This window comes from Aptenodytes forsteri, unplaced genomic scaffold (assembly GCF_000699145.1).
Source record: "Aptenodytes forsteri isolate BGI_AS27 unplaced genomic scaffold, ASM69914v1 Scaffold309, whole genome shotgun sequence".
Taxonomy (NCBI): Eukaryota; Metazoa; Chordata; class Aves; order Sphenisciformes; family Spheniscidae; genus Aptenodytes; species Aptenodytes forsteri.
This window is the reverse complement of record NW_008795857.1, coordinates 4,444,258-4,468,587: the sequence shown is the minus strand read 5'-3', so window position 1 is coordinate 4,468,587 and position 24,330 is coordinate 4,444,258. Positions and strand designations below refer to the sequence as shown.

Sequence of the window (24,330 nt, the reverse complement as noted above, 5' to 3'; positions counted from 1 at the left end):
AGGAGCTGATATCCACAGGTTTGAATTCACAGCAAGGGGTGCTGTGAAACAGCCAGGGTTCAACACATCTCAAAAGCCCCCCCCTGAACAGCATCAAAATCATTAAGCATCGAGGCTCTGCCCTTGTCTCTGCTGGCTTTGGAGAGACACGTTCTCACACGTTGCTGCCAGCTGCTACAAGGAGTCTGGGCTGCTGAGGAACAGGCATCGAACAAGCTGTTTTCTTACCACGTGCAGATAGGTAAAGAGTGGTCCCAGCATGGGGCAGACAAGGGTTTCGTAGTATTCTGAAGGGCAGGAGAGTACCAAGGGCTTCACAAACACACCTGCACAGACCACTTAAGGAAGAGACCAAGTGCATATGGCCAGCTGCTAGGGTGACTGCAGCACACCACCCAAACCAGACCATTCCACTGGGGGGCCAAACAACAGACACCTTGAAGCCCATCTTCTCACAGCCCTGAATTAACAAGTGGCATCTCTACACAGCAAGAGCATGAGGTATTCAGCCTCTTCCCCTGACAGTTTAGCTGAGAAAGCTGAGGGTGCTTAGCACCCATTTCCTAGCTGTGAGACTGAACGTCCAGCCCTGGAAAGTGGGCTGGGAACTCCAGATGGTCTCCCACACAAGCACAAAGTCTAGTCAGACACCCTACTGCTAAGCTCCTACACTGTTCAAGCCCCCTTGACCCTCCAGAAGGCACTACCCACCTCTCGGGGACCACACAAATCCTTTGCATTTATTCTCTCTGACCCCGTGCACTGCTGTTTCTGCTCATGCCCTCCTAGGCTCGCACCTCAACCACACCAGGTGTATCCCTGTTTGTTTACCTCCTCAATCACCCTTCTTTGGCTTGGCCATACTGAAAACAATGCTAGGAAGCCACCAGGTTTTCAATTTACATGCTCCAAGCCTCCCTAGCTGGCCTGAGACAATGACAGAAGGATACGGAGCATGGGACGCAGTCTGTAATCAGGAATGTTGTTGAGGTTGATGAAAGCTGAGCTGAGGAGCTGGGTGGCAAGACCCTCAACGGTGTAGAAATCCTGTTGCATGGAGGGGCCTGCATTTCCCAGGATGTGGAAACTTCAACAAAAAACAAGTTAGTTGCAACTCTACTAGATAACAAGTACCACGCCTCTGGCCTGCAAGGTCTGCAAGTACTATCATCTTGAGATTAGATAGTTGCCATGTTCTTAAACAAACACTATAGAGGAATTTTAGCATGGTATCTCTTTTTTTCTGGGATACCTGCAGAGGGACAATGAATTAAGCATTTAAACACTAAAATGCACTTTCAAGTACTGACATATCCTAACACAATTAGAAGTGGCAGAGACACAAGCTAGGTCAGGATATCAGATAAGTGCTCCAATCCAACTACCTAACTGCAGAAGAGCTAAAAGCAGATCCACATTTTGAGGTACTTTTTCCAGCGACTGTGTTCCATGTGTATGCAGTAGGTTACAACCACCGAGTATAGTTCACCACTACAACCTGTACTTGGATACTATAGGATACAGCTCACATGGAAAGTCTAACTCTAGAAGAAGTCAGCACCCAGCAATAGCCTACTGCTCCAGCTGTGCAATATTGGATTGTGCGTGGGATATCTGGTGCTCTTACCAGTTGTCGTAGAGGGTACAAAAGAAGCCCTGCATCCTTTCTAAGACCGTTTTGTAAACAGGAGAGTCATAAAGCTCCAGCAGAGGCTGAGGGAGACCTGTGGGAAAGAATAAGCTTCAGCTATATTAATGAGAGAGCACAGTGCACTTTCAGAATGTGCTGGGCAGGCCCCAGCCAGCCTGACGGCAGTGACAGAAATGCTTGGCAAGATCAACGTGCAGCCAAATGGGAAGAGGTGCAGCAACCCTGGGGCAGAACCTCCCCTCAGAGGTCAGCCAAGTTCAGGTCGGTTGTACCCAGAGCAGAGGTGTTCCCACTAAGGTTGTTATAGCCCCTTCATTTCTCAAAAGCAAAATTTACTGGAGCTATCAGAACGCAGCCAGAAGCAAAGCTGACAGTTGTGCAGCTCCTCTAATAGCCCATCCCTTCAAGTTTGTATTCATCTCTGTCAGGACACAAGCTACTGCTGAACTATGATATTAAAAAGTTTAGAGCAGAGATCAAAGCCCTGCTGCTTTATGCGCAGTCATTCACAGACAGAGTTTATAGGTCACAGAAAACAGGTAAAGGAAGCATCTCCTCATTTTACAGATAAGAAATGGAGATAAGAAAGACAAAGCAACTTCCCCGAAATATTTCACTGTCTGTCAGAACCTGAAATTAAACCCCAATTTCCAGAGTCATGGTCTACACTTTATCCACAAGGCCACCCACTTCTGCTTGGCTGGAAAGGCTTCTGTGTTCACAAGCTCAAACCTGTTTTAAGACAGTTCCAAAAGCCTCTTTCTAATACACCATCTGGAAACAAATGACAGGGCCATACTGCAGGACTTGGCTCTTGCCCTCCGGGACAGGTCTCTGCACCAGCACTCAGGGATCCTGCTGAGCACTAATTCTGCTCAAAGGCAGACAATTACAGCACCCCCAGTCTCTCCAGCCTGAAATGCCATGTTGCAGAGACCACCACCCAGCTGGGATAAGCAGTTTGGTAGGGTACCCTTCATTTCAGGCAGAGGAAACCAATTTGTCTGAGACCAATAACTTATTTAACTTCTTCATTTCAGCAGGTTCAAATCATAGCTGAGCTGTGAATACTATGAAGCTGGCTCTCCAGCCCCTCGTCACTTCCACTGCTATTGATGGACAGTTGCCTCAAATACCTCTGAGAATCTGCCCACAGATTCCTCCTGAAGAGAAGCCCCTTACCTAGGATGGCATTCTTCTCCACCTCCAGCATGTCTAAGGCCTTTGCAAACGTTTCCCCCAGCCTAGCTACCATCTCTGGTGTGTAGAGATTGTTGTGAGTCCTGAAACAGAAGAGCACTTGGTTTATACTCATGTGGGTCAACCCCTTTTGCCCTTGACAGTGGGATCCTCTCCTTCAGCTTGTGAACAGCTCCTTTGAGGCAGATGATGAGGAAGGTGAGACCAAGCACGTGTGCATGGGATCCCCCTTCCCCACCTGCAAAAATATTGGGGAAGCTGACCCGACAGAGACATGGAGTGACTCCACCTCATGTCCTGAATCTCCTGGCTGCCCCTTCCACTTATTTCAGTTCACCCCACCCCTTGCAAGCACTGGCAGTGAAAACTCCCAGCAATTCTCCAGTTGATGCTGGCAACAGCTTATTAGCTTGGCCAAAGGGATCAGAGAATGTATTTTAAAAACTGACAAGACACGGATTCTGTAATCTCAAAAGATCTTCTGCACCTGAGGCCCCTGCAGAGGGAGGGGCTGTTTCAGCTCCAAAATACACACACTGCCCCCCAGGGATGGGTCACAGTCCCCAGAATGGCAGGTGGCATTGGAGGGACTCTAGGGAGAACATCAGTCTGATCAGATGTTACTTGTGGCAGACACATGTGCCCCCTGGACAACACATCCAGCTGGGAACAATTCCGCATCATCAGGAGGCGGCCACGGTCAGCTCTCCGCGAGGAACACCAATTCAGCCACGGGTGGCTGGTTCTCGCCATCCAGGCCAAAATGGGTCCCCTCTTAGCCAGGGTACTGACACTCAGAGCTGGACTCGGCAGGGGATGTCTCTCTCACCTACCTCTCTCCTTTGAGACCTCAGACCTCCACTCTGGGTGTCGCCAGCTGCACACAGCACAAATCCTGCAGCCTCCTCCAAAACTGCAATGCCATTGTACCTGCTGCTAGAGGTGATCAAGGGCAACTCAGTATCTCCCCCTAGAGCAGCGTTTCCCAAAGCAGGGGGGTACATGGGAATGGCTGGGGGAAGGGAGCACGGACAGACTTCAGTATGTTCTCCAGAGTCTCAGCTTTCACTCATGTCTTAATGATTTTTTAATTTTTTTTTTTTTTTTTTTTTTTTTACTTTTAAGGCCTCTGTTCACAATCCTGGCAACCCCGATACAGTGACGTCTGCCTGAGTTTGCAGAGAACCTGAGTTAGCTCCGCAACGGCAACTATCTCATTTCTCTCTGCAAGTGTTAAATACTTCCCTGCTCACTGCACGTGAGGAAGGCAAGTATGTAAGTTTTGTAAGAAAGAGCTACACAAATGACTTCTTAATGACTCATACTCTCATTCTGGGCTGGATCTAACCCTGTGCAACAGGCCTCAAAGGGGGCACAAGCTGGTTTTACTTTCCCAAGAGGGGCTAGGGAGCAGCCCAGCCTCCACAAAAGTTTGGATAATGCTGTTCCACTGACTCAAAAAACTGTGCATTTCTGCTCGAGGCTATCCTGAAACCTAGCTACTAAAATCATCTCCTCTTGTACGTCTCCTGCCTGCCCCATGCCAATGCTGGCTTTGCCTCATGCTGGGCAGAAGGGCAGTGAGGTGAACCCAAGGACTGTGGAATTGCGGGGGTGAACCTTGAAATCCCACTGCTCTAACCCCAGCAGGATGGGTCAGACAGTCATATCCTGAAGCTGTGGTCATGGTCCTTATTTGTTTCAGAGTCCTTGAAGCATTTTCTCAAGGTTGACAGTTGGGACAGCAGATGTTCACTCACAGGCCGACCTCCCTTAATCTAAACTTTAGCAAGGTCCCAGTGGTAATGGAGAGAAAATGGTAATCAGCTGCTCCCCATGGGGGTTAAAAAAAGCATTCAACAGCCCTCACACATGATGAGGATGTAGCCCCTAGGCATGTTCCAGCTGAGACTCAGCAGTGAGCAGCACTCCTGGGCATCCCACACACAGGAGAACATGGAAAAACAAAATTGAAGAGACATTTATGCTTTAGAAGACAAGCAAAGGATATGGCAGGACTTGTGGGAGTGTATTTTCAGCAGTGGTCACAGCTCTGCTGGAAAGAGTGTCTGATGCCTAAAGAGATGGGCTTGAAGGCCAGAAGATGAGTCCTTTAGGACAGCCCATGCTTGAAGAATCCTGATCTAAAGCTGGAGCTGTCTACGCTGAAAATGCTTACAGCATCCATGTCTATCCAACAATTCTTTCACCAGCATTAATGCCTTGGTAATGTCAGCATCTCATCAAGAGGAGTTCCAAAAAAGCCTTTGTCCATGCAAAGCATTTGCTGAGCCTGACCAGTCCATTTGTAACAAAACACGAGCAAATCCCAGCACAATAAAGGTGCTGCGCCAATCAGTTCATGCAGCTACTGACTCCAGAAACACGCCTTTATCTAAAGGTGGCTGGAAATCGTGATTTGGTTTTAAATTCAGGAGAGAACAATTTAAGCCAGAAGCTAGAAAGCACCTAGATGAAATGAGGTACCACAGAGGACAGGAGAATCATCACTCAAAAAGCTGCAGTGATTAACAAAGCAACCTCAAAACCCTTCAGTAAATACAGCTACCAAGACAGAGACAAGTATGGGTAGGCACAAAAAGATAGGCTGGCAGGGAAACACCACACTGTCTATGCCACTCAAAACTACCTTATTTTTTCCTTGTTACCTGGACTCCCTCTCATTCCTCTCGGCTCTTTGGTCTCATCCATGACCTACCTTCAAGCTACTTACCCTGGCAAAGACCCAATGGCTTAGCACTTTTACTGCTTCTGTCTGCAAACACAGCAGAAGAATGCCACACAACATCCAGAGAGCAGCAGACCCAACTGCTCAGCCTGCAAAATGCCCTTTATTTGCATACTGGTGTCTGACTTGGTGTTCAATTCAGCTGCTTAGTAAGATCTGTGCTGCTGCTATTTGCAGATCTGCTCACACAGTAACCAACACAATCTGTGAGGACTTCCACATCTACTTTCTGCATAAGCATATGAGCAACACTTGACCTTGCTTATCCCCACAGAAAGCTGCCTAATAGCACAGAGCTAAGAGAAGCATCCATCCCCAAGGAGTAATGCAACTATGTTCCTGAAGACATCCTCAACACAGGCAGCTTTCCTGACAGCCAGCCTTCCTCATATCCCTGTATTTCCTACCTGCTGACAGGCTGCTACAGGTTCCACATTCTCTTGTGTAATCCATATTAAAGAGGGCCTGAGGAAGCAGTACATGGAAAAAGCACTCAAAGACGGCATAAAACACACCAGAAGCTCCATAGCACAAGCTCCATCTTCTCCAGAAAGACGTAAGCATCATCAACGTTTGCACTGAACAACTATGAGCTTGCAGTTGTCACACAAAGAGGCCTCTACATCCAGCAGCAGCCAGGAAAGGTATGAAGTGGAATATCTACTGCTCTTAATACATCATTCATTGGTTCTTGTTGGAGCATCCAGCCTTAAGAAAAGGCTGGATACCTCTGAGTGAAGCACAGGCCACTCCATGTATGTTACTATCACGTGCTCAGAAAAGATTTTGGTCTGCAGGGGAGATGCTCAAACAACACAGATGCATTATCTCAAAAAACAGCCAGGGAGCCTCCTTCTTCATGTAGATGGGGAAGCACTGGCAACACAACATAGCTCTCGTGTTTTCCTGGAGGTGGTAAACAAACACACAGAATTTCTGCTTCTTTACAGGTAGTTTATCATAGAGTTTGACAATAGTTTCCTAAGCTTGTTGTAACAGAGATCCCAAGTGTTTTTAATAATGCATAAGTTCTGGCAAGAACAGCAATTGCACAAGCAAGAAGTCTGTCCATTGCAGCCTGTTCAGACCTTGGGCACTGGTTTAGTTGGTCTCCCACAATACAGAGCATGTTCCAGGCTCTGGAAGAAATGGCACGAGGCTACCTCTACTTAGGCAACTCTACTCTACCCAACCTCTCCCAAAAGCTCATTGATAGGACCTTCAGCCTTCCAGGAAAAAAGGCAAAACCACTTCAAGCACAGCTCCACAGCCATAACAAGACAGTTCAACTCTGCTCACTGGCCAAAGTACCACCTGCTGTGCTACACAGAGCTTTACGATGAGAAGCACCGCTACGGTGGGCCAAGACAGCATGTGCTTGTCCTACCAGTCCAGCATGTTGCTTCTCACTAGAAGCAGCACAGTCCTGAGCTCAGTGACTACCAAACATACCTGATTAGACAGAGCTCGAGTAATAGGGCCCCTTTCCTCACAGCCCTGGGAGCTGAAAAATCTAAGTGGATCTGACAATGCCCTTTCCCAACAGGCTCCTGCCAAGGACAGAGCCTCAAGTTTTCAAGTACATAACATGTAGCGTTATCTCACAAAATTGCCCCATAAGCCTGGCAAAATCCCAGTGTTGGCAGTTACCCTGAGACAGATTCCTCCTTTATAATTCTGGGAACTGTGTTATTCAGGATTCCCCTTTTGTCTTCTCTTGCTCCCTCCTCTGGCTGCCCCAGATGTATACAACACCAGTGACGTGCAGAGAGGCACTGCAAGATAGCAACAGCCTGAGAGTATGCATCCACTGATTTCAATAGCAGACAGTGCTTCAGGAGGCTGGTGTTCATGTTCAGCAAAACCAGCTTAATTTAACACTGAAGAGAGAACAACACAAACAGGATGTGATGAGAGCTGGGACTGCCCTGGTGGTGACTGGAGAGGTGGCCTTGTAGGGGCTGAGGGCAGAGCAGAGATGTTAGTCGAGAAACGATTAACCGGGTGGCAGATATACAGCAGTGGAGGTGGGGGAGGCAACCCCAGCCCAAGCTCCCATTGGCTTTGATGGACTCTTGTAGGCCAGGCCAATGAACATTCAGAAGGCTCCAGTTTCCCCAGTGCCATTCCCCACTGTGAACAGTCAGGAACAGTACTTGGGCACCTGCACCAGCCTATGTTCCCGCTGGCTTCACTGGGAGAACATGCTCTGAGCATTTCATGTATTTATCACAGTTTGGCTTTCAGAGATTCTTAAGTCAACATAAATGATTCCAAGTCAACTTGACCCACCTTATAAGAGCAAGTAAATTGTCAAGAAGCTTCAGGACCTGCTCAGTGCAGGGATTACGGTAGACTGGACTTCCACTGGGCATGTATCCCACCAAGAATCCTCCAGCTTTCGCCTCTTCAGTAGCAGCAGGCCAACGAGCTCGTTTCACAACTCCCAAAATGGTGTATACGCAAAAGCTTATCTGCAGCAAGAGATGCGGAGAGAGTGTTTCTTAGCCAGAGCACAACGTGAATAAATAGGTTTTCAGAGAAACCCATCACCATCCCATCTCAAAGGGAACGCTCTACAGTGAGCCTAATCTGGTGATAGGAACAAACTCTGGTGGGTTTGCTGCCAAGAAAATGCAGCAAACTATCATGCTACATTCTGTCATCTTCAGTGACCCTTCGCCGTGGCAGGACAGCCTAGGAACTTGCTATTAGACAAAGCAGCAATGCATACGGTCTCATGAGTATGCAAGCAACCAGGTAGGTTGCCCTCTAAAAGGAAGGGTCTATACCATCAGTTCCTCATCTCCTTCATGTGCTGGGACAGATGTAGAAATCTGTGATGACACAGTGGTCAAACTGCATTAGCCCCAAATCACAAGCACAGCTCTGTGGACTGCATTTCAGTGTTTTCTACAGACCTAAAGATAGCAACTCCATTTGCAGGCTGTCCAAGAATGAAGACATTTCACTAACAACTCGAACAACACAAATCTCCTCGGATGAATTTTAATTATATTCCATGATGCAGTCTCAGCATGACGCTTTCCATACTGCCTCGCTCAAAAAGCACAATTCACTGCACCATATTTCCAAAAATCATGTAAACCAGTGCTTCTCCAAAACCAAACTCTGCTGCACAAAGAGTAGGGAATAGTGTGCTTCACTCTGCTAATAATCTGGTTTTGCATGGCCTACACGCTTATTACTGTAGCTTAAAGAGGCAAAAGCCAGCCTGTTATTCTGCAATCTGAAAAACCTACTGATCCGCACCCTAAAGAAGTAGATGATCAGGAGAGATCTTGTGTGTAACCACAACAGAAATGGGGGATGGAAGGAGGCAAGTCCCATCTTGCTAAGGATTACACCTCTCCTGGTATGATACTCACTCTGGAGCGGTTCAGGCCACTAGGATCTTCCAAGACTGGATCGGCAATTTTGTTGTCTGCACCCACATAGGAGATAAAGGCTTCAGGATCTGAGAGGACTCTGGCGGCAGCAAAAGACAGCAGTGGGGATTATTGTTTGTACCAGGGAATTTGAGCTTCGCTTCGCACTGGCAATAAACATCTTAACAAATACAGAGCAGGTTAGAGAGACTAGCTAGTGCTCCACACTGTACGTGGGAACATGATAAAAAGCACCAGAGATGTGTGCACTCTCCAAATGTCTCCAGTTCTCTTGGGCCATGGGGACTTAAAACCTTTGAATCTCTTATGAAGATAGCCCTGCTGGGAAAACTCTTGTGCATGCCCAGCTGCCTAGGGCTGCAGGACACCTCAGCTTTAGTAAGGAGAGCTCAGCTTCCTAGCTTCTCCTGGAGATGAGCAAAGACATCTTTTATTTCTCATTTTCTGCAAATGCTTTGAGCATGCTGGGAAGTGTTCCTCTATCACCTTAAACAACTCTTACCTAGCAATTTTCAACAAACAGCATTTAGACTCAGTTGGCAGTTTCTGAACTGCAGGAGAGCTATTACCACAATGACTGCCCACAGCACAGGAGGTCACAAGGCACCCCACCAGCCTCATTTGGTTTGCGGCATTCCTTTATTGGGCACGACATTACCTCTTCAACACCTCCAGCTCAAAGCTCAGAAAAATGACCCATACCTCTGCATCTCTGGGGAGAGCCATAAGCCAGCAACAGGAGCCATGAGCTCCTCCAGGAAAGCTTTCTGCCGTTCATAGTCCTTGAACTGGTTGCTGATGAGGACGAGGGCCTCCATAAGAGCACACTTCTCCATCTGCGTCAGAAGTAGCTCATTGGAGAGCAGCTGCTTCACGTGGTTGTACAACATCTCAAAGTTTGGCTAGAAAACACATCCAAGTGGAAGAGCGTCATGCATTTGGTGTGCAGGAGGGCCACTGGGGGAGGCAGAGGCGGGGTGTACTGTACTACGCAGAACAGCTGGAGTTACCTTTTATCTACATAACCATCTCCTCCTCAGTCTTAAGTTTCTCTGAATGTTCAGTCTAAAAGAACCTCTTTTCTTCCCTGCCCTCTATCATCATCCTGCATCCAGTTTACTTTAGTCTCCAGAATGACTGAAATAAGCAGAGGAAATCTCTCTTCTAGGCAGTCATATCCCTTACAGCAGTGTCACACCTCAAAATAGTTCTGGTGCTTTTATTTGCTCACAGAAAGTACCTCACTCCCTTGGCTCTCAAGTGCCAGACTTAGGACTCTTCCATCTCTTTGCTCACAGCTAGGTTAATAATGATTCATACGGTTATCACTATCTCCACAGGAACGGTTGAGTTTCTTCCCTACCCACCCTAGTTGCAACCATGCCTTCCTGTAACTTTGTATAAGCATTAGCAATCATCCCCTACAGCAAAGTCATCTGGAACATATTTTGGGGCAGCTCTGGGCCCTCGGCTCTTCCAGTGAGGCCGTTTGACTGGCCATGGGAAAGAGAAAGCTGTAGTTCAAGGACCAGTAGAGTGGGACAAAGACAAACCTGCTAGTTCTTAGCAGCTATTGCAGAATGCAGACTGGAACTCCTAAATTACCTTAATTAGCAACCTCAAAAAATGTCTTTGTTTAAACTAGCAATGTCCTACAGTGCTCTCATAAACCTAGAGCCACTCTGCACAAACACCGCTAAAGAAAGGAGTTCAGAGCTATGCATGTTGCATGCAGGCTGTTTAGTTCAGCAAGACCAAACAAAACACCGGCTCATGGATTTTAAACGTATCTGATTCTTCTAGTCTCCTCAAGCTAATCCAGAAAACAAATACTCTCCTCTTGCTCCTACATTCTGTTAACTAACGGAAGAAAGTCTGGAGCTAAGTCATTGCTAGCTAAGGAATCAATTGAGACTACCACAAGAGATAAAATGGAAATTCAGCAAACATTCCCATAAAACGGGTCTAGTGCTGCTTGTATCCTCCTCCTCATCCCTCTTGCATTTAACTCATCGCCTTTTCATTTAACTCATCACTTTACAATTCAACTCTTCAGGCAGAAAATTTTTCGGGGGCGGAGGGGGGAAGAAGGGAGGTGCAGGGAATAAAACACTTTGCCATCTGCACAGCAGGAATGTTTCTTGGAAGAAAAACAGAGGCTGTAGCCAAGGAAGCTGAAGATTCCACAAAATCCAGCTGAAATTGAGACAAGACTCTTCATGATACAGTTGAATTTACATACCAGGACAAGCTGAGGGTAATCCCGACACATCTTTATGATTGAGGAGCACGCATGCCTTCTCACATTCTTCACTGCTCGAGTTCTAGGAGCCTGGACAGACATAACAAACTTCAATGCAACAAAACAAAAGTTCAGACAAATGCAGGGTATTTTCAAAAGACAAATGCATTACATACAGTTTTCTGCACTGTTGAGTACAGATCAAAAAAGCATTTCCACACCCCCCACCCCAAACAATCACACAACAACCAAACTTCCTCTGGAGCGGTAGCCAACCCAAGAAGCCCATGTTCGAACAAGCTGTGCTCAAGGGGAGAGGATGCCATGGATCTTACTCACTATTTCAAGACTCCAAGAATCCCCTAGGTAGCTGGCAGCTTTACAGCCTCCTTCACAGCCACGTATACCAACCACTGAAGAGTACCCACAGCTAATGAAGGGATTTCACTCTCACAAAGGCCAACATAGACTTTGGGACTAAGTGCACTGGCCTTAGACCACACCTGTGGCCTTCTAAGTTTGTGAGCCAAAGCTTATTATGCTATGTCAACTAAGAACAGATCAGTTATATCTAGACTTCCCAGCCCTTTCCAGGAGCAGGACTATACTTGAGAAGCCTACTACAGTGGAGTCTTCAGACTCAGCATGTGCTCAAACAGAGTATGATTTGATCCAACTGTTATAGCTTATTAATAGACAATAATTCAGACATACCTTACTTTCTTCTATAACTTCAAAGGTAACCGAAGTGAACAGCTGTGAGAAAAGGGAGGAAAAATCCAAAACCTCATGTCATTTGTTAATATCTAGCACTCGTGTGTTTTGAGCTCAAGGAATAGATCATAAGACTTTGGTGCAATTTCATTAAAGTCAGTGAAGAACCCTTGACTAAGTTGACAGATGAATCATCAGCACAGTGAGGCCTTGAAATAAAACATGGTGTTTACTGGCCAGAGCATGCACTTAACATTAAGATTTAAGGCTAGGAACTGCAAAATTTGTGTTATTTGACATTGTTTCTTCTTGAACAAGACTCAATCTCAGTTTTTCCCATCTTTAACATGAAGGATAATCCTTCCCTGACAGCAACGCCAAGACGATTAACTCCTGCAGTTTAGTACAAGGGCCCTGCACCACAAAAAGCCTACTTGATTTTAGCACCGTCTGCAAGTACCTACCTTGGAAAGTACTTGCGGTAGGTATTCTGGTCGGTAAGTGACAAATGGGAAGAGAGCAGAGACATTGGTGAGCACGCAGGACAGGATGAGAGGATCCTTTGTTTCAAAATTAAGGACAAGCTGCAGCAGATCTATGCCATCATTCACTGGGATTTCCTACAGAGGCAGAAAAGGGAAAGGAGAAGGGAAAAAAAAGAGGCAACACTTAGTACTTCAGCCTGTAGCACACATCCTACAACTCCTAAAACTAGGCCACAGAGCTGCTGCTATCTTATCAGGCCTCTCAGCTGAACACAGCTGTTTTCAAAGCAGAAGGAAAAGCAGTAAAAACCTCAGTTTAACTGCGTGCTATGTGCACTTGCTGAGGGAAAAAGAACAGCAGCATTGCCATTGTTGGTAGGGCAGTCTTGAGATGTCAATCTCAAGGCCCCATTCTATTGCTTGCACCTCTGGGAAAGGCAATTTTCCTCTCTCTCAGTTTGGCTCCCAATTCTCTTTTTGACTCTGTCCAATAGATTCCATATATCCAACCAACTATATCAACACATATAATTATTTTCCTGTGATTAGAATGATGAACTAAGGTGCATGAGCAGCTTAATCTAATAAAAAAAAAAAAATCAAGTCAGTCTACATCAGACTGAGAAAAAAATGCTTTCCTTCTGATTTGCCTGCTATTGAACAAAAAGCAGAGGGAAATTGCTTCTGACCTTCTATGCCCCGAGTTTCTCTCATTTAGTTAAAAGTTAACATAAAAAAAAAAATCTAATCAGGGGATGATTAAACTTATTTAAGAATAAACTTAGGAAATTTCCACTTAAGCAGTCCTCTTCTCCTCTAGCAAGGCACTATGTCAAAGTATGCCACCCGAGCGCTCTCCTGTGACTTCTCATGGAATAGCGTCCAGAACCAAGACATGCCTGAGAGTAAGCCAGTATGAGTTTGGTCCCATCTAAGGAAGGGTCACTACTCCTCATGAGAATCACTCACCAAACAATCTGGGTTTTTGCATGGAAGTAACCAGTTACTACAAACTTTTCAAGGACAACACAGCTGAAAAAAACCACTCGTGTCAACCCAGAACAAGCCCAGACAGCAGGCAAGAGCATCTGGTACACATACGTCTTTATCCAGGGTTCGAAACATCTGGCTGATGACGCTCTCTGAGAAGAAGGTCATGGCATCCCACTGCACAAAGGATGGAGAGAAGATGGAGCAGAGACCTTCGCCTGTCTTAGCTGAAAGGAAGAGAACACTGGAGCTCTTACCACGCTCCTCTCCGTATGCACACCACCAGGCTGATAAGCTCCTGTGCTGCAACATCTTAGCACTCACAAGTATTTTGGTCACACAGCTCTCCCTGCAGATGCCTGGCAGGGATGCACCAGGAGCAATTAAGGTAACCCCATGTGATTTGCCTCATTCAAGTGAAGGCTCCTGAGACATAAGCCTGACCTTTGAGATACTATAGGGAGCAACACCAACAACATCACAGAAGGGAAAAGGAAAGGAGGGAGACCACATGTCCAGACTCAGCCCTGCAGGCAAGACTGCCCTCAGTTTGACCTTGCAGAGCACCAAGTGGCCTTCCTTCACAGGAGGAAAGCAAGGTGACTGACAGAGGGATTTGCCAGACAGGCAGAACTTCCCTGGACAAAGTAATATGTTACAGAGATAACAAGTCCCAAATAATTGTAAAATTGTATCAGAGGGACTGCTGCATCTGTTTTGCAGAGATATTTGGGGGAGGGAAAGGAGGAGCTAGGGGCTTTACATTAGCTATTCCATAGGTAGACTGCAAAGGATTAAATTTGGGGTGGGGTGGGTTTGATCTGATTTTGCTTTTAACTTGCAAAGACCTTAAAAGCCTGAAAGCCTAGTGCTGAGTCTTGGCTCCCCCTTAAAAAAAAGAAAAATTAAAAAAACCCAGGCAAAGCAGTTTCTTCTTGGCTTGAATTAAAAAACAAATCCCATATCCCTATTTTTTTTCAGGTAACTTACAGTTCATGGGTCCAGTATCAACAGGAGCTGTGAGCTGGTACTTCAGCCATTCACCGGCCATTTGGAAGCCGGTTCGAGGGTCCAGACGACAAGCCATCCTCATCACCTCTCCTTGCTGGGCTCGGAAGGCTGCAGTGAAAAATCAGACACCATGCAACAAGCTGGTGCTACAAATGCTCCCTTCCCCAAAGCTCACCTGCAGCTTTGCAGACCTGGGAACATTACGGACTGTTGCTCTGGCAATAGCTGTGTAGTAAGCTCAGATATACAGTCAGTAAACGAGATGTAACAGGATGGGCAATTTTGCGAAGTGATTTAAATGGACTAAAAAATGATGGATTAACATAAAAAGAAGCGCAATTAAAATGCAATACAAATTACGAAAATCTATGCTAAACCCAGATTTACAATTAACCCTCTATTTTTCATTAAAAAAATTCTTCAAACTATACATGTTTACTGCTTTACCTTGAGATACTAATATAGAAAAACAGCATTAGATAACTATCACTTCCTTCAGCTAAACACACTTTTTCTAGATTATTCAACTTAACCCAGTTCAGATTCTAGGCTGACAAGCTAACGAGAACTCAAAAAACCCAAAGAAGTCTTGTTTTCAATTTCAAAGATATGAAAAGCAAAGTACAGAACAGGAATTTCCTTTGTTCCAAAATATTCCAGTACATGACCACACAACAGAATCAGCTCTGCTGACTACAGATGCAACTTGCATTGTTTAAAAGTTGTTTTATCAAGTAATTTTATTTTGTGTTTCAAATCAGTTTTATTTTCTTATATATGTAATACCTTCAGTATCATTTAACTCCCTAAAACTATTTCAAATTCTGGCTGTTTGCATTTAGCTACTTTTTGATTTCCACCCAAATAGATTTATTACACTAAGTAAAAAATAAACTATCTAATAAGCAGTAAAAAAATGCAAGTTAAAATCTTCAAACATAAATGTAAAAAGCAGGAATTTAAGTAATTTATTAAGTATATCCTCCCAGCCACCAAGTGAGTACCAAACTATACCAGCCAGTGAGAACCAACCTCCATTTTGGGAAGTAAAATACAAAAAGAAAGAAAAAAAATAAAATTCCTAATACCCAGGGTTCCCCATTTGCTGGTTTAAGATCATGATTAGGTTTGTCTGTTTTAATTGCTCAACTCTAGCTATTGGTACTGAACCAGAAGCTTCTCAGCAGGGCGAAGACAGATTTTCTTTCTGGAATGACATTTGAAGTCTTTGGTAAGCTGCCTTCCTCTCCTAACCCGAGCAGGACTCCAGGCTGTTTCATTTCCTCCTCTAGGTGACCGAGAGGCACGTTTTCTTTGACACTAGGTAGCAAACGCTACTAGGCCACATACCTGGCCAGCAAGAAAAATAATATCAAAGAGTAAGTAAAATGAAATGCCTGAGCTGCCACAGGAAAATCCTAAATTAATTTTACTCCAAGATCCATGCTGAAAGAGTCAAGACACGAATGGAAGCTGCCAAGCCAACATGGTAGGCTCCAAGCTCAGCCAGCAACTGAAAGTAAGAGGAAAAACACAGACAACAGATTCCACACAGGGTGATGGCAACTTACAGTTGAAGAAGGCATTGAAGTCCTCATCACTGTCAAAATCAAAGCGGGAGTATTCACAACTGGCGCTGTCTGTTTTAGAGGGAAAGCCCACCTGGAGACAGAGTGGACAAGGTCAGGAAGGAAGAGAAGTCACCCATCACAGCTAACACCAGCTTCAAGGAGATGAAGACTGAAGGCAAGGAGCAGACAGCAAAATGTTGCGATAGAGCTGTTTGCTCAGCGACCTGAAGATCAAGTCTGTGGCAGACAATAAAAATTTAGCTTCTCCCTCATGATCCACAGGCCATGTTCACCTAGGCACCTTCTCACACCTATCTGGCCACAGTTCCCACATACCTTCACTAGGTTGGTCATAGATGCACGGAGATACTTCGGAATCATAGCCAGCAACAAGGGGTCACGAGACAGAACTTCATGCCGAAAGAGGGCTCCCCATGTGATCTGGGTGGAAGAGCGCAGAAACTGGGGGGAGAAGTGGGAAAAGAGGGAAACAGAGAAGGATCTCAGTGCTGGAATCTCCACTGCTAACATTAAGTGTTGCTATCAGATGGCAATAGCAAATTACACTGACTATTCGGTTCAGTCCAAGGTACCTTGCAGGCTCAACCCCAACTTCCAGAATGCCAAAAATCTCTAAGTAAATAACAGGGCTGACTGCAAATTCTGCACTTTCTACTCAGCACCTCTGTGTCAGGCACTGTTCCTAATGGAGTGGTAATGGAGGAGAAACCACTCTGCCTTCCAGGTCTTCAGCTGAAATGGAGAGCCTAGGAAGCAATATTTGGCAGCTGAAGTTCTAATATGCAGGTTAGTTCAATTATGCATTCACACATTCTTACATAGATATACACGAGACTTTCAGTCCTTTACACACCTGGCTGGGATGGGTTGTGAAGGCTAAAAACGAGTCAAGGTATTTTCCAAAGTTGGTTGGTGTTTCCACGTCAGAATCTGAGCCCTGTGAGGAAGACAAACAATTTCAGACAAAATACTAACTATATGCCACGCTGGCCTCACAAGTGGTATGTCTCTGGGTAAAGTAGGAGCACTACATCCAAGGCCACAGACTGTAAAGGAGCAGAGAGAAAAACACTGAACAACTGTGATTTTTTTCTGAAAGCAGTACAGCCTGAGGAGTAGCAAGTTCTGCTGACCAGCCTGGGGTCACCACCCTCATTCAAGAGAAAAGGATGACTTCTCAAGATACTGGAGTTCCGTTAAAATGAAATTCACAACCACTGGTGCTGCTGCCATGAATCACAATTTTACTCCTTTTGGGTCAAGCCCACCCAGCAGTACCGAGATGGAGCAATTCTCAGCTGCAGACTGCAGAATTTCACAAGTAAATACACCCAGATGATTTCACTCCCATTCCTCCAAATGTTTCCTGCATTTAACGTATGGACATCTCTTATCAATAACTTTCTGGGAAGTCTGTCAGGAAAATAAGTTTTACCTGGAGCCATAAATTCAAGGTTTTGCTGCTTCTCACTAACCATAATATGCCCTGGTGCCCTCAAGATTCCTGTTCTGGAGCTGTACAGCTCAGTGCTGCCTCTCTCAAGTGAATCTGGATGACAGGACTCAAATCCCCATCTCATTACTTCATTATGGACTAACAGCTCCCACTGCCTAACAGCAGCTCCCACTGCCTAACAGCCAGTGAAGTCACTGAAAGTAGTAACGCACCCTTTGTTTGCTGTCCATTCTTTTTAGGGATAAATTCTCAAAGGTTGTTTTTTTTCTTTCCCTCCCTGTGAGAATTTACTCTGCTTTATCACTTGCACAGGCTGGCTGCCTCAGTCTCCCCATGAACAGCATCTCTCAACAAGCCTGCCTTCTTTACTGTAGAAGCACTGTGCTGAACGGAGGGAGCAGGAATTCAGCAGCCAGCATGGCATGCAAAGTATCAGTGTGCATCTTCATCTCAACATTGACACAAAGCATCGGAAAGATGAACAGCAGGAACCAAACCTGTTTCTTCCTTCAGCTCGAGAGAATCTTGGTAGAAGAACAAACAGGTATACTCTCTGAGTTATTTTTAATAGGGAAAATTAAAAGGCTTCCAACACAGGAATAATTTCCTGGAGTAGTTTTTCTGTAGCAGTAGACGGCAAGAAACTTGACTAATTTTCAATAAAGCTTCAGCATTTTACAGAGGTTATAGGAGATGATTCTTGATGACAGCAGAGGCCTGGAAGCAGTCAGGGTCCCTCCATTCTACATTCCTATGGCTTGGCAGGATACAGTTATCCCACTTGCAAGCAGAACCATTTCTGCCTCTACCAAATGCATGGAGAGAAACCTACGGCTACCAAATGTGCAGAGAGAACCCTGGTCCTACCTTACCTCAGAGTTGCTTCATCCCCAGCCCTAAAAACTAGCCTTGCCAGGGTTGCTGCTGGTATTAGTAGAGACTTACTAGCAACGCACATAGCTGGCTGCCCAATGCGCACAAAACTTGGCAAAGTCTCTTCAAGAAAACATAGTGCTTCTCCACCAGGCCTTCTCCATCTGCTGTCCTGGGAATGAGTGGAGGGGGAAAAACAGGATCACAGTTACTCAAGCTGTAGGTAACAGGCACACTGCTATCTATCTTGTAGATAAAAAGAGGACTAGAGCAATTTGATTTTATTGCAGTGGGATTTTCTTTGCTATTATCAAGAAGCACTGTTTTATTGGCATCTAAAACCTCTGAAATTGCCTCTCTGAAAGAGTCCCTCCTGATCAGTTTCAGGCTAAAAGAGAAAGCTGGGGAAGCTATATTTACACCGCTTTGTCCTTCAATTATGGGATTTGAAGAAACTTGCAGTTTTTCGGGTTTTGCAAAAGAAACGGTGGTTTTGTTCTCTCCTAACCCAGTCCCAGCTTCCTGCAGTTAAGCAGCAATATCTTTTGCAAATCACATCTACAAAGCCATTCGTATGCAGTTTTGTGTGAAATTACAGCAGCAGGATGGTACTCACTGGGCAGCAGAGAGAATGTAGTGCATGGCAACGTCTCCAAACAAGACCATCAGAGGCTTCCGATCCTCCAGCTTACCCTACGTGTAAAACACGCCAAATGCCTCAGTTAGAACATAACTATTTATTCCCATTTGCAAGTGAAATTAGGAGATCCCCAGTTGTCCTTCCATCTGGGGAGGGGCCTACAGTCCACAAATATTTCAGTAAAAACTTGCCAAAAAACCTAAGGTATTCCTGATCCCAAGAAATTTCCCCAAGCAATCTCACCACAGGAACTTTAAACCGAAAAACTGATCCTGAGACATTAACTCTTCTTCACGGCAGACTGGCTAGTTAGTTAAAGGCAGCTGATAAACACTCAGCCTTGACACTAAGCTGCTTGTGAACGTATGGGTCAAATCACCTGTTTAGATCCTGCCGTCATTTCTCTGAGCTGCCAGATGACACAGCTGGTGACAATATTTCCCACTTCACAGTTGTAGAAAGTGAGGGGAAAAAAAAAGTCAGTGGGGATCTCCAACTTCAAAACTGCAAGGAGAGGCGACCACAGAAGTTGGAGAGGGTCCCAACAATTGCTGTGTGTATTGTGCTGGCATGACATTCACGCTAAATATCATTAACATAAGCAGCCAAATTTGAATTTTGTTTCTTAAATAAAAGGGCAAAGATATCATTGCTTCATCTGAAGAATTATACAGGAAAATAGGAGGAAAACAAAGGGGAGCCAGAGGAGCTGCAGAAGAAGAACTCACTTTCCTGCTGACAGCAATCAGGAGACACTCTGCTGCTCCTATTTGGAGCTCAGGCTCATTTAGGAGCAGACACAACATCTCCAAGAGCTTGCAGTTGTCTGCTGTGATGTGGCTCAGGGCCACCCAGTCAATGTAGCCAGCCAAGGTGTTGAGTGCTGCTATCCCCACGCGGCAGTTTGCCTGGGCCTGGGAACAGAGAGGAGGCAAGAGGTCAGAGCCAGAGAGAATCACCGGTTCCCATCTAAAGCCGTCCACTCTCTGGAAGAACAGTACCAGGAACCACCCTGAGAGAGTGAGAGACTTGGACCCTTCTGCTGCCACCCCTCACTTCTCTCTTCTCAAGGAGTTTCTATTATGGGTGAACAAATCCATCTGTAAATGAGAACTGTGGGTAATAGACTCCAAAGCCTGGGAAAAGCCTAGTTCTAGGCATTTTTGGTCTTAAGAATGACTAATGCACTAACTCCCACATAGCTCCACTCACCTTTGGCTCCTGAGCCAGATCAGTCTTCTGAAAAAGAAAATAGGAGACGGTAAGTGAGCACCTACGGCACACACTTCCACCCAGCCGCTGCTGGACAGGCTTATTCTCGAGAACGCAGCCAGAAGCAGTTTCACAGAACAGCTCCCTAGTGAAAGAGGCTGCAACACAGTCTCCTGCTCAGGACATTGCTGCAGCCATCTTAACCACCTCCGCAGCCCCCTGGCAGGTAAGACAATCGGACTTTGAATTGCAAGTTAAGCCACAATTTCCTTCTCATCGAAAAGATGACACTCCAGTCAGCAGACACCAGGGAGACACAAGGGACAAGAAGGAAAGGCATTTCAGTGCTTCCTGGAACCTTCCAGAGAAGAAACTTTTGACCTTTTAGAGCATCTTACATCCAAAAGCCAGACTCTAAAAGATGCTGGTGACTTTTACGTACTGAGATTGATATCTGAAAAGGGTGATTTGTACAAGGTCAGAAAGGCAGCTGGAGAGAGAGCTGGGGCAAGAGCTTACAGCCTGACTCCCAGTTCCAAACACTTAACAGCAGCAATGTACTGCTTGCACCATCTTTTTGACTAATGCAAATGAGTCCCTCAGACAGTCCCTCAGGTTTGATTTGTTTTTCAGATGCAAAGACACCACAAGCATTTCCTTCCGCTGCCAAGGTTTTGGTTTGGGAACTCTGTCCATCAATGTATTCAGTGCAGTGATTTTAAGTTAATCTGGCTGTGTCCCAAACATTTAACAACCGAGCCACCATACCAGAACTGCATACTTATAAGCACTGCAGATTATTATGGTCTTGGGGAACTGTTCATCATCTCCCCCACTCTCAGTGTGCAGACAGGTAACTGAACACCCAACCCTCAGAATTTACCCTGTGCACAAACATCCCAAAGATCTGCTAACCTGTGGAGTGGTGAGGGCTTCTTGTTCCTGGGGTGCTCCAACCTTGCCAATCAGAAAGATTCCACCGTTAGCAGAAGCAGCCACACTTCAGAGCCTCAAGCATTGCAATTCAAACCTTACCTGGAAATGCATTTCAACCAGACTACAAAATGCACCAGGGTCTCCCACCCACCACCATGAACTGCACAGAGAACTGTCTGCTCTACAGGTGGGTTTGTTCAGCCTGTCAGTGCATCAGGGAAATGTACAGAAGTCAGGTAGGAGAGGGTTTTTCATTGCCTCCCAGTTTCACATTTAGTGTAACTCTGGATTTTAATTCACAGAAAAAAAGAACCAAGAGATACACCTAAGCAACTTATTTCTAGATTGGTTTCTCAGTTGTGCTTCACTCTCAAATCCACTTCCTTGTCACAGGAACAGACTAGGGTAGAGACTTGCCTTCACCATCCATCTTGACCAACCTGCACATCTCTGACTCTAGGTAAGAATTCAGGAAAGAAGTCTCTACACAAAAAGGAAGAGCATTCCTCACCACAACTTGACAAAAAAGGGCTTCCTGACCTGAGCTCTCGGAGAAAAGGACAAGAGGGGCCCAGATGCAATGCTGAGACATCAAAAACTCATGCTTTTTGGTGCATCACCACAAAGACACCACTGCAGCATAAGAGAGCAGATGCGAGCCCAGGACAGCATCTCTTTACCAGTGTGTTACATAAACTACCCCAAATCTACCCATTTCTGCCACAACCACACCTTTGTTTTGCTAAGCCGTACACTCCTAGTATCAGCAGAGCATTCCAACAGTACAGATGAGGCACGCATCCACTCAAGCCATTTACACTAGCAAATCCAAACTATCAATACTAACCCTGTCAACCTTGTGTGTTCCGTCTCTCTGATCAGCACTGGCTTCCCAGATCACAGCAGATCCCTACCTCACAGTGACAGCAACGGATTTCAGACAGTTTCTGCACTTGCTTCCCTAACACCTTGCGAGGTGTATCCCAATTCCTAAATGCCTCCAGCACTGACTGAACCCAAGGAAAGGAGACTCTTACCATGCGTCTGTACTTGTTGACATTCTGCTGCAGGGTAGTTAGTAGGAAGCTGAAGATCTTCTCCATGTTCTGGGTGAGGGTTTGCTGGATATCTCGTCGCCGCTGCGTAGGCAGAGTTTGAAAAGTCACCACATCCTCTGCCAAACGTAGGAGGATGAACATCACCAGTTCCGTCTGAGTTTCCTGATGTCCCAAAATGAAATACACTCCATCAGCACAGTTCAAGCATTAAAATCTCTAGAGGCTAGCTCAGAGACAGAGAGAAAGCAAGCATGCATGAAGATACAAGTCACATCTTGGGAAAACAAGACAGGACAATGGCCCTCTCTCTGCTAAAAACATCTCCTAGAGTAACTTAATCTTATGGGGATTTTTGAGTCCATCGTCAGCCTGTCTCACCTGACCGTGAGCAAGTTAGGCTTTTCTCAGGATGATGGAAGACTGAAACCCATACTACAAGCAAGTAGAAGAGAACAGACAGGTGTGTTTCATACCCCTTGCTTGGAGAGGGTATCCAGCTCCTTTAGCATGTCAGGCCAGTGCTGAGGCCATTCGCGCTTGATCATCTCCACCACAATGCGAGACAGAACATCCTTAATGTGACTTTCCTCCTCCAGAATACTTTGAGTTCCCTGTGATAGAAGAGGGGCAGAGTTATACGAAACAGCAAACATCAGACATTTATAATTCTGACCTGGGAAGCACAGTGGTTGCAAGTATTCTAAACCACACAAAATAAAAACAACAAAACAAAACACAACATCGGGCAGCTCTTCATCCCAGCTACCTTGGATGACACTCCTACCCTCCCAAGCACCCACAGCTAGTGAACCAAAAGGATTTTCCTCAAAAGAAGGTCATTTGGTCATGAGAGCAATCACAGCGATAGAGAAAACACAACTAAGATAATGACTTTAGTATTCTTGCAAAGGATTAGAACATCCATATTTACTGAATTTCCTCCTAAGAAAAGAAAAAGCACCTTATATATGTTATACAAGCCTCACAACTTCCTGCCATGTGAGGCGACATGGTTATTGACCTGACTACAAGACGGAGCACTGGAACAACCAGGGATACACAGCAAAATGTAATGAAATGCAGAATTGAATTCAGGTCCTCTGTGCTAATTAACTGGAGTCTTTTTTCCTTTCTATCTCCAAGTGAGAGAATCGTGTTTCAGAGAGCAGTCTGGGGCAGAAGGTACTTACACTGGATATGAGGCCCATGACATTGTTCTTTAGATAAACTTTTTCTAGGCGAGGCATATTGTTCCAGCGGAACCTGTTTGAAAGAGTTTAAAAAAAAGAAAAAGAGAGAAACAAAAAGGACACCAAGTCAAAACATTTATAAAGATCTCTGACTTGATTCTCAATGAACCATCACCTTCTTTACCTAAACTAGAGAGAGACACTACAGCTCACTGACTCTGCCAGTGCCCAATCCCTTAATGAAAAGGCTGAGTTAAAACTGCTGCTGGCAAATGGGCGTGCACCACTGAGGTCAACAGACATGAGAAGCAGCAGCAAAAGCACAAAGCATCAGGTCTGTAGAGGCGGCAGAGAGAGGAATCTCAGAACTGAACTAATACAAAGCCTCTTTGTTAGCATGAGGCTAATGACACAGAACGCTGCAGAGACCTACTGATAAACTTGTGTGCTTATTTACATCTTGCGATGTCAATGTGTCCTAGAGCTCGGTGAATTACCCTTCCCAACCTGCCTGAAAGCCATTTTCTCCTCTCCTTCTTTTACAGAGGAGGAAAGAAACAGAGCAGGACAGCAACTGTCCTCTGCTGCAGTACAGATTCTCTGCGTCCTGAAAGCGCCTCCCTGAAGCAGGAGGTGCCGGAATGGGAGCAGAGCCCATGCCAGTGGCTGCGTGGCAGTGGGCCGGCACCCTTCCCCGGCGCAGGCGGCAGGATGAGCTGCCTTACTTGACCACATGCTCCAGGATCTGCAGGCCAAAGTGCCGGACGATGGCCGTCTGCGTCTTCTCCGCCAGCTTCAGCCCGCAGGGCACGCAGATAGGACACTTCTCCTTGAACTCCTCGCAGAACTGGGAAAGGACCGGGGACACGCACACGCAGTTAAAACACAGGCGCGGGCACGGGGCGGCCGGTAACGTGGGGG

General features: G+C 45.7%; 1 protein-coding gene across 1 annotated transcript in view; it reads right to left on the bottom strand.

Annotated features, from left to right (window-relative positions):
- The window catches only part of XPO5 (exportin 5), a 31,201-nt gene that overhangs the window by 5,060 nt on the left and 1,811 nt on the right, over positions 1-24,330 (bottom strand). Inside the window, exons 2-25 of the mRNA XM_019473242.1 lie at positions 24,135-24,256; positions 23,410-23,482; positions 22,693-22,830; positions 22,199-22,381; positions 21,141-21,182; positions 20,226-20,252; positions 19,742-19,927; positions 18,990-19,066; positions 18,446-18,545; positions 16,898-16,981; positions 16,360-16,485; positions 16,024-16,114; positions 14,432-14,560; positions 13,553-13,668; positions 12,431-12,586; positions 11,967-12,008; positions 11,253-11,360; positions 9,713-9,912; positions 8,990-9,089; positions 7,893-8,074; positions 2,834-2,934; positions 1,628-1,724; positions 951-1,087; positions 229-326 (exon numbers count right to left, since the gene is read on the bottom strand). Coding sequence (XP_019328787.1) covers positions 229-326; positions 951-1,087; positions 1,628-1,724; positions 2,834-2,934; positions 7,893-8,074; positions 8,990-9,089; positions 9,713-9,912; positions 11,253-11,360; positions 11,967-12,008; positions 12,431-12,586; positions 13,553-13,668; positions 14,432-14,560; positions 16,024-16,114; positions 16,360-16,485; positions 16,898-16,981; positions 18,446-18,545; positions 18,990-19,066; positions 19,742-19,927; positions 20,226-20,252; positions 21,141-21,182; positions 22,199-22,381; positions 22,693-22,830; positions 23,410-23,482; positions 24,135-24,256 — 2,715 coding nt within the window. The remainder of the gene's footprint in view (positions 1-228; positions 327-950; positions 1,088-1,627; positions 1,725-2,833; positions 2,935-7,892; positions 8,075-8,989; positions 9,090-9,712; positions 9,913-11,252; positions 11,361-11,966; positions 12,009-12,430; positions 12,587-13,552; positions 13,669-14,431; positions 14,561-16,023; positions 16,115-16,359; positions 16,486-16,897; positions 16,982-18,445; positions 18,546-18,989; positions 19,067-19,741; positions 19,928-20,225; positions 20,253-21,140; positions 21,183-22,198; positions 22,382-22,692; positions 22,831-23,409; positions 23,483-24,134; positions 24,257-24,330) is intronic.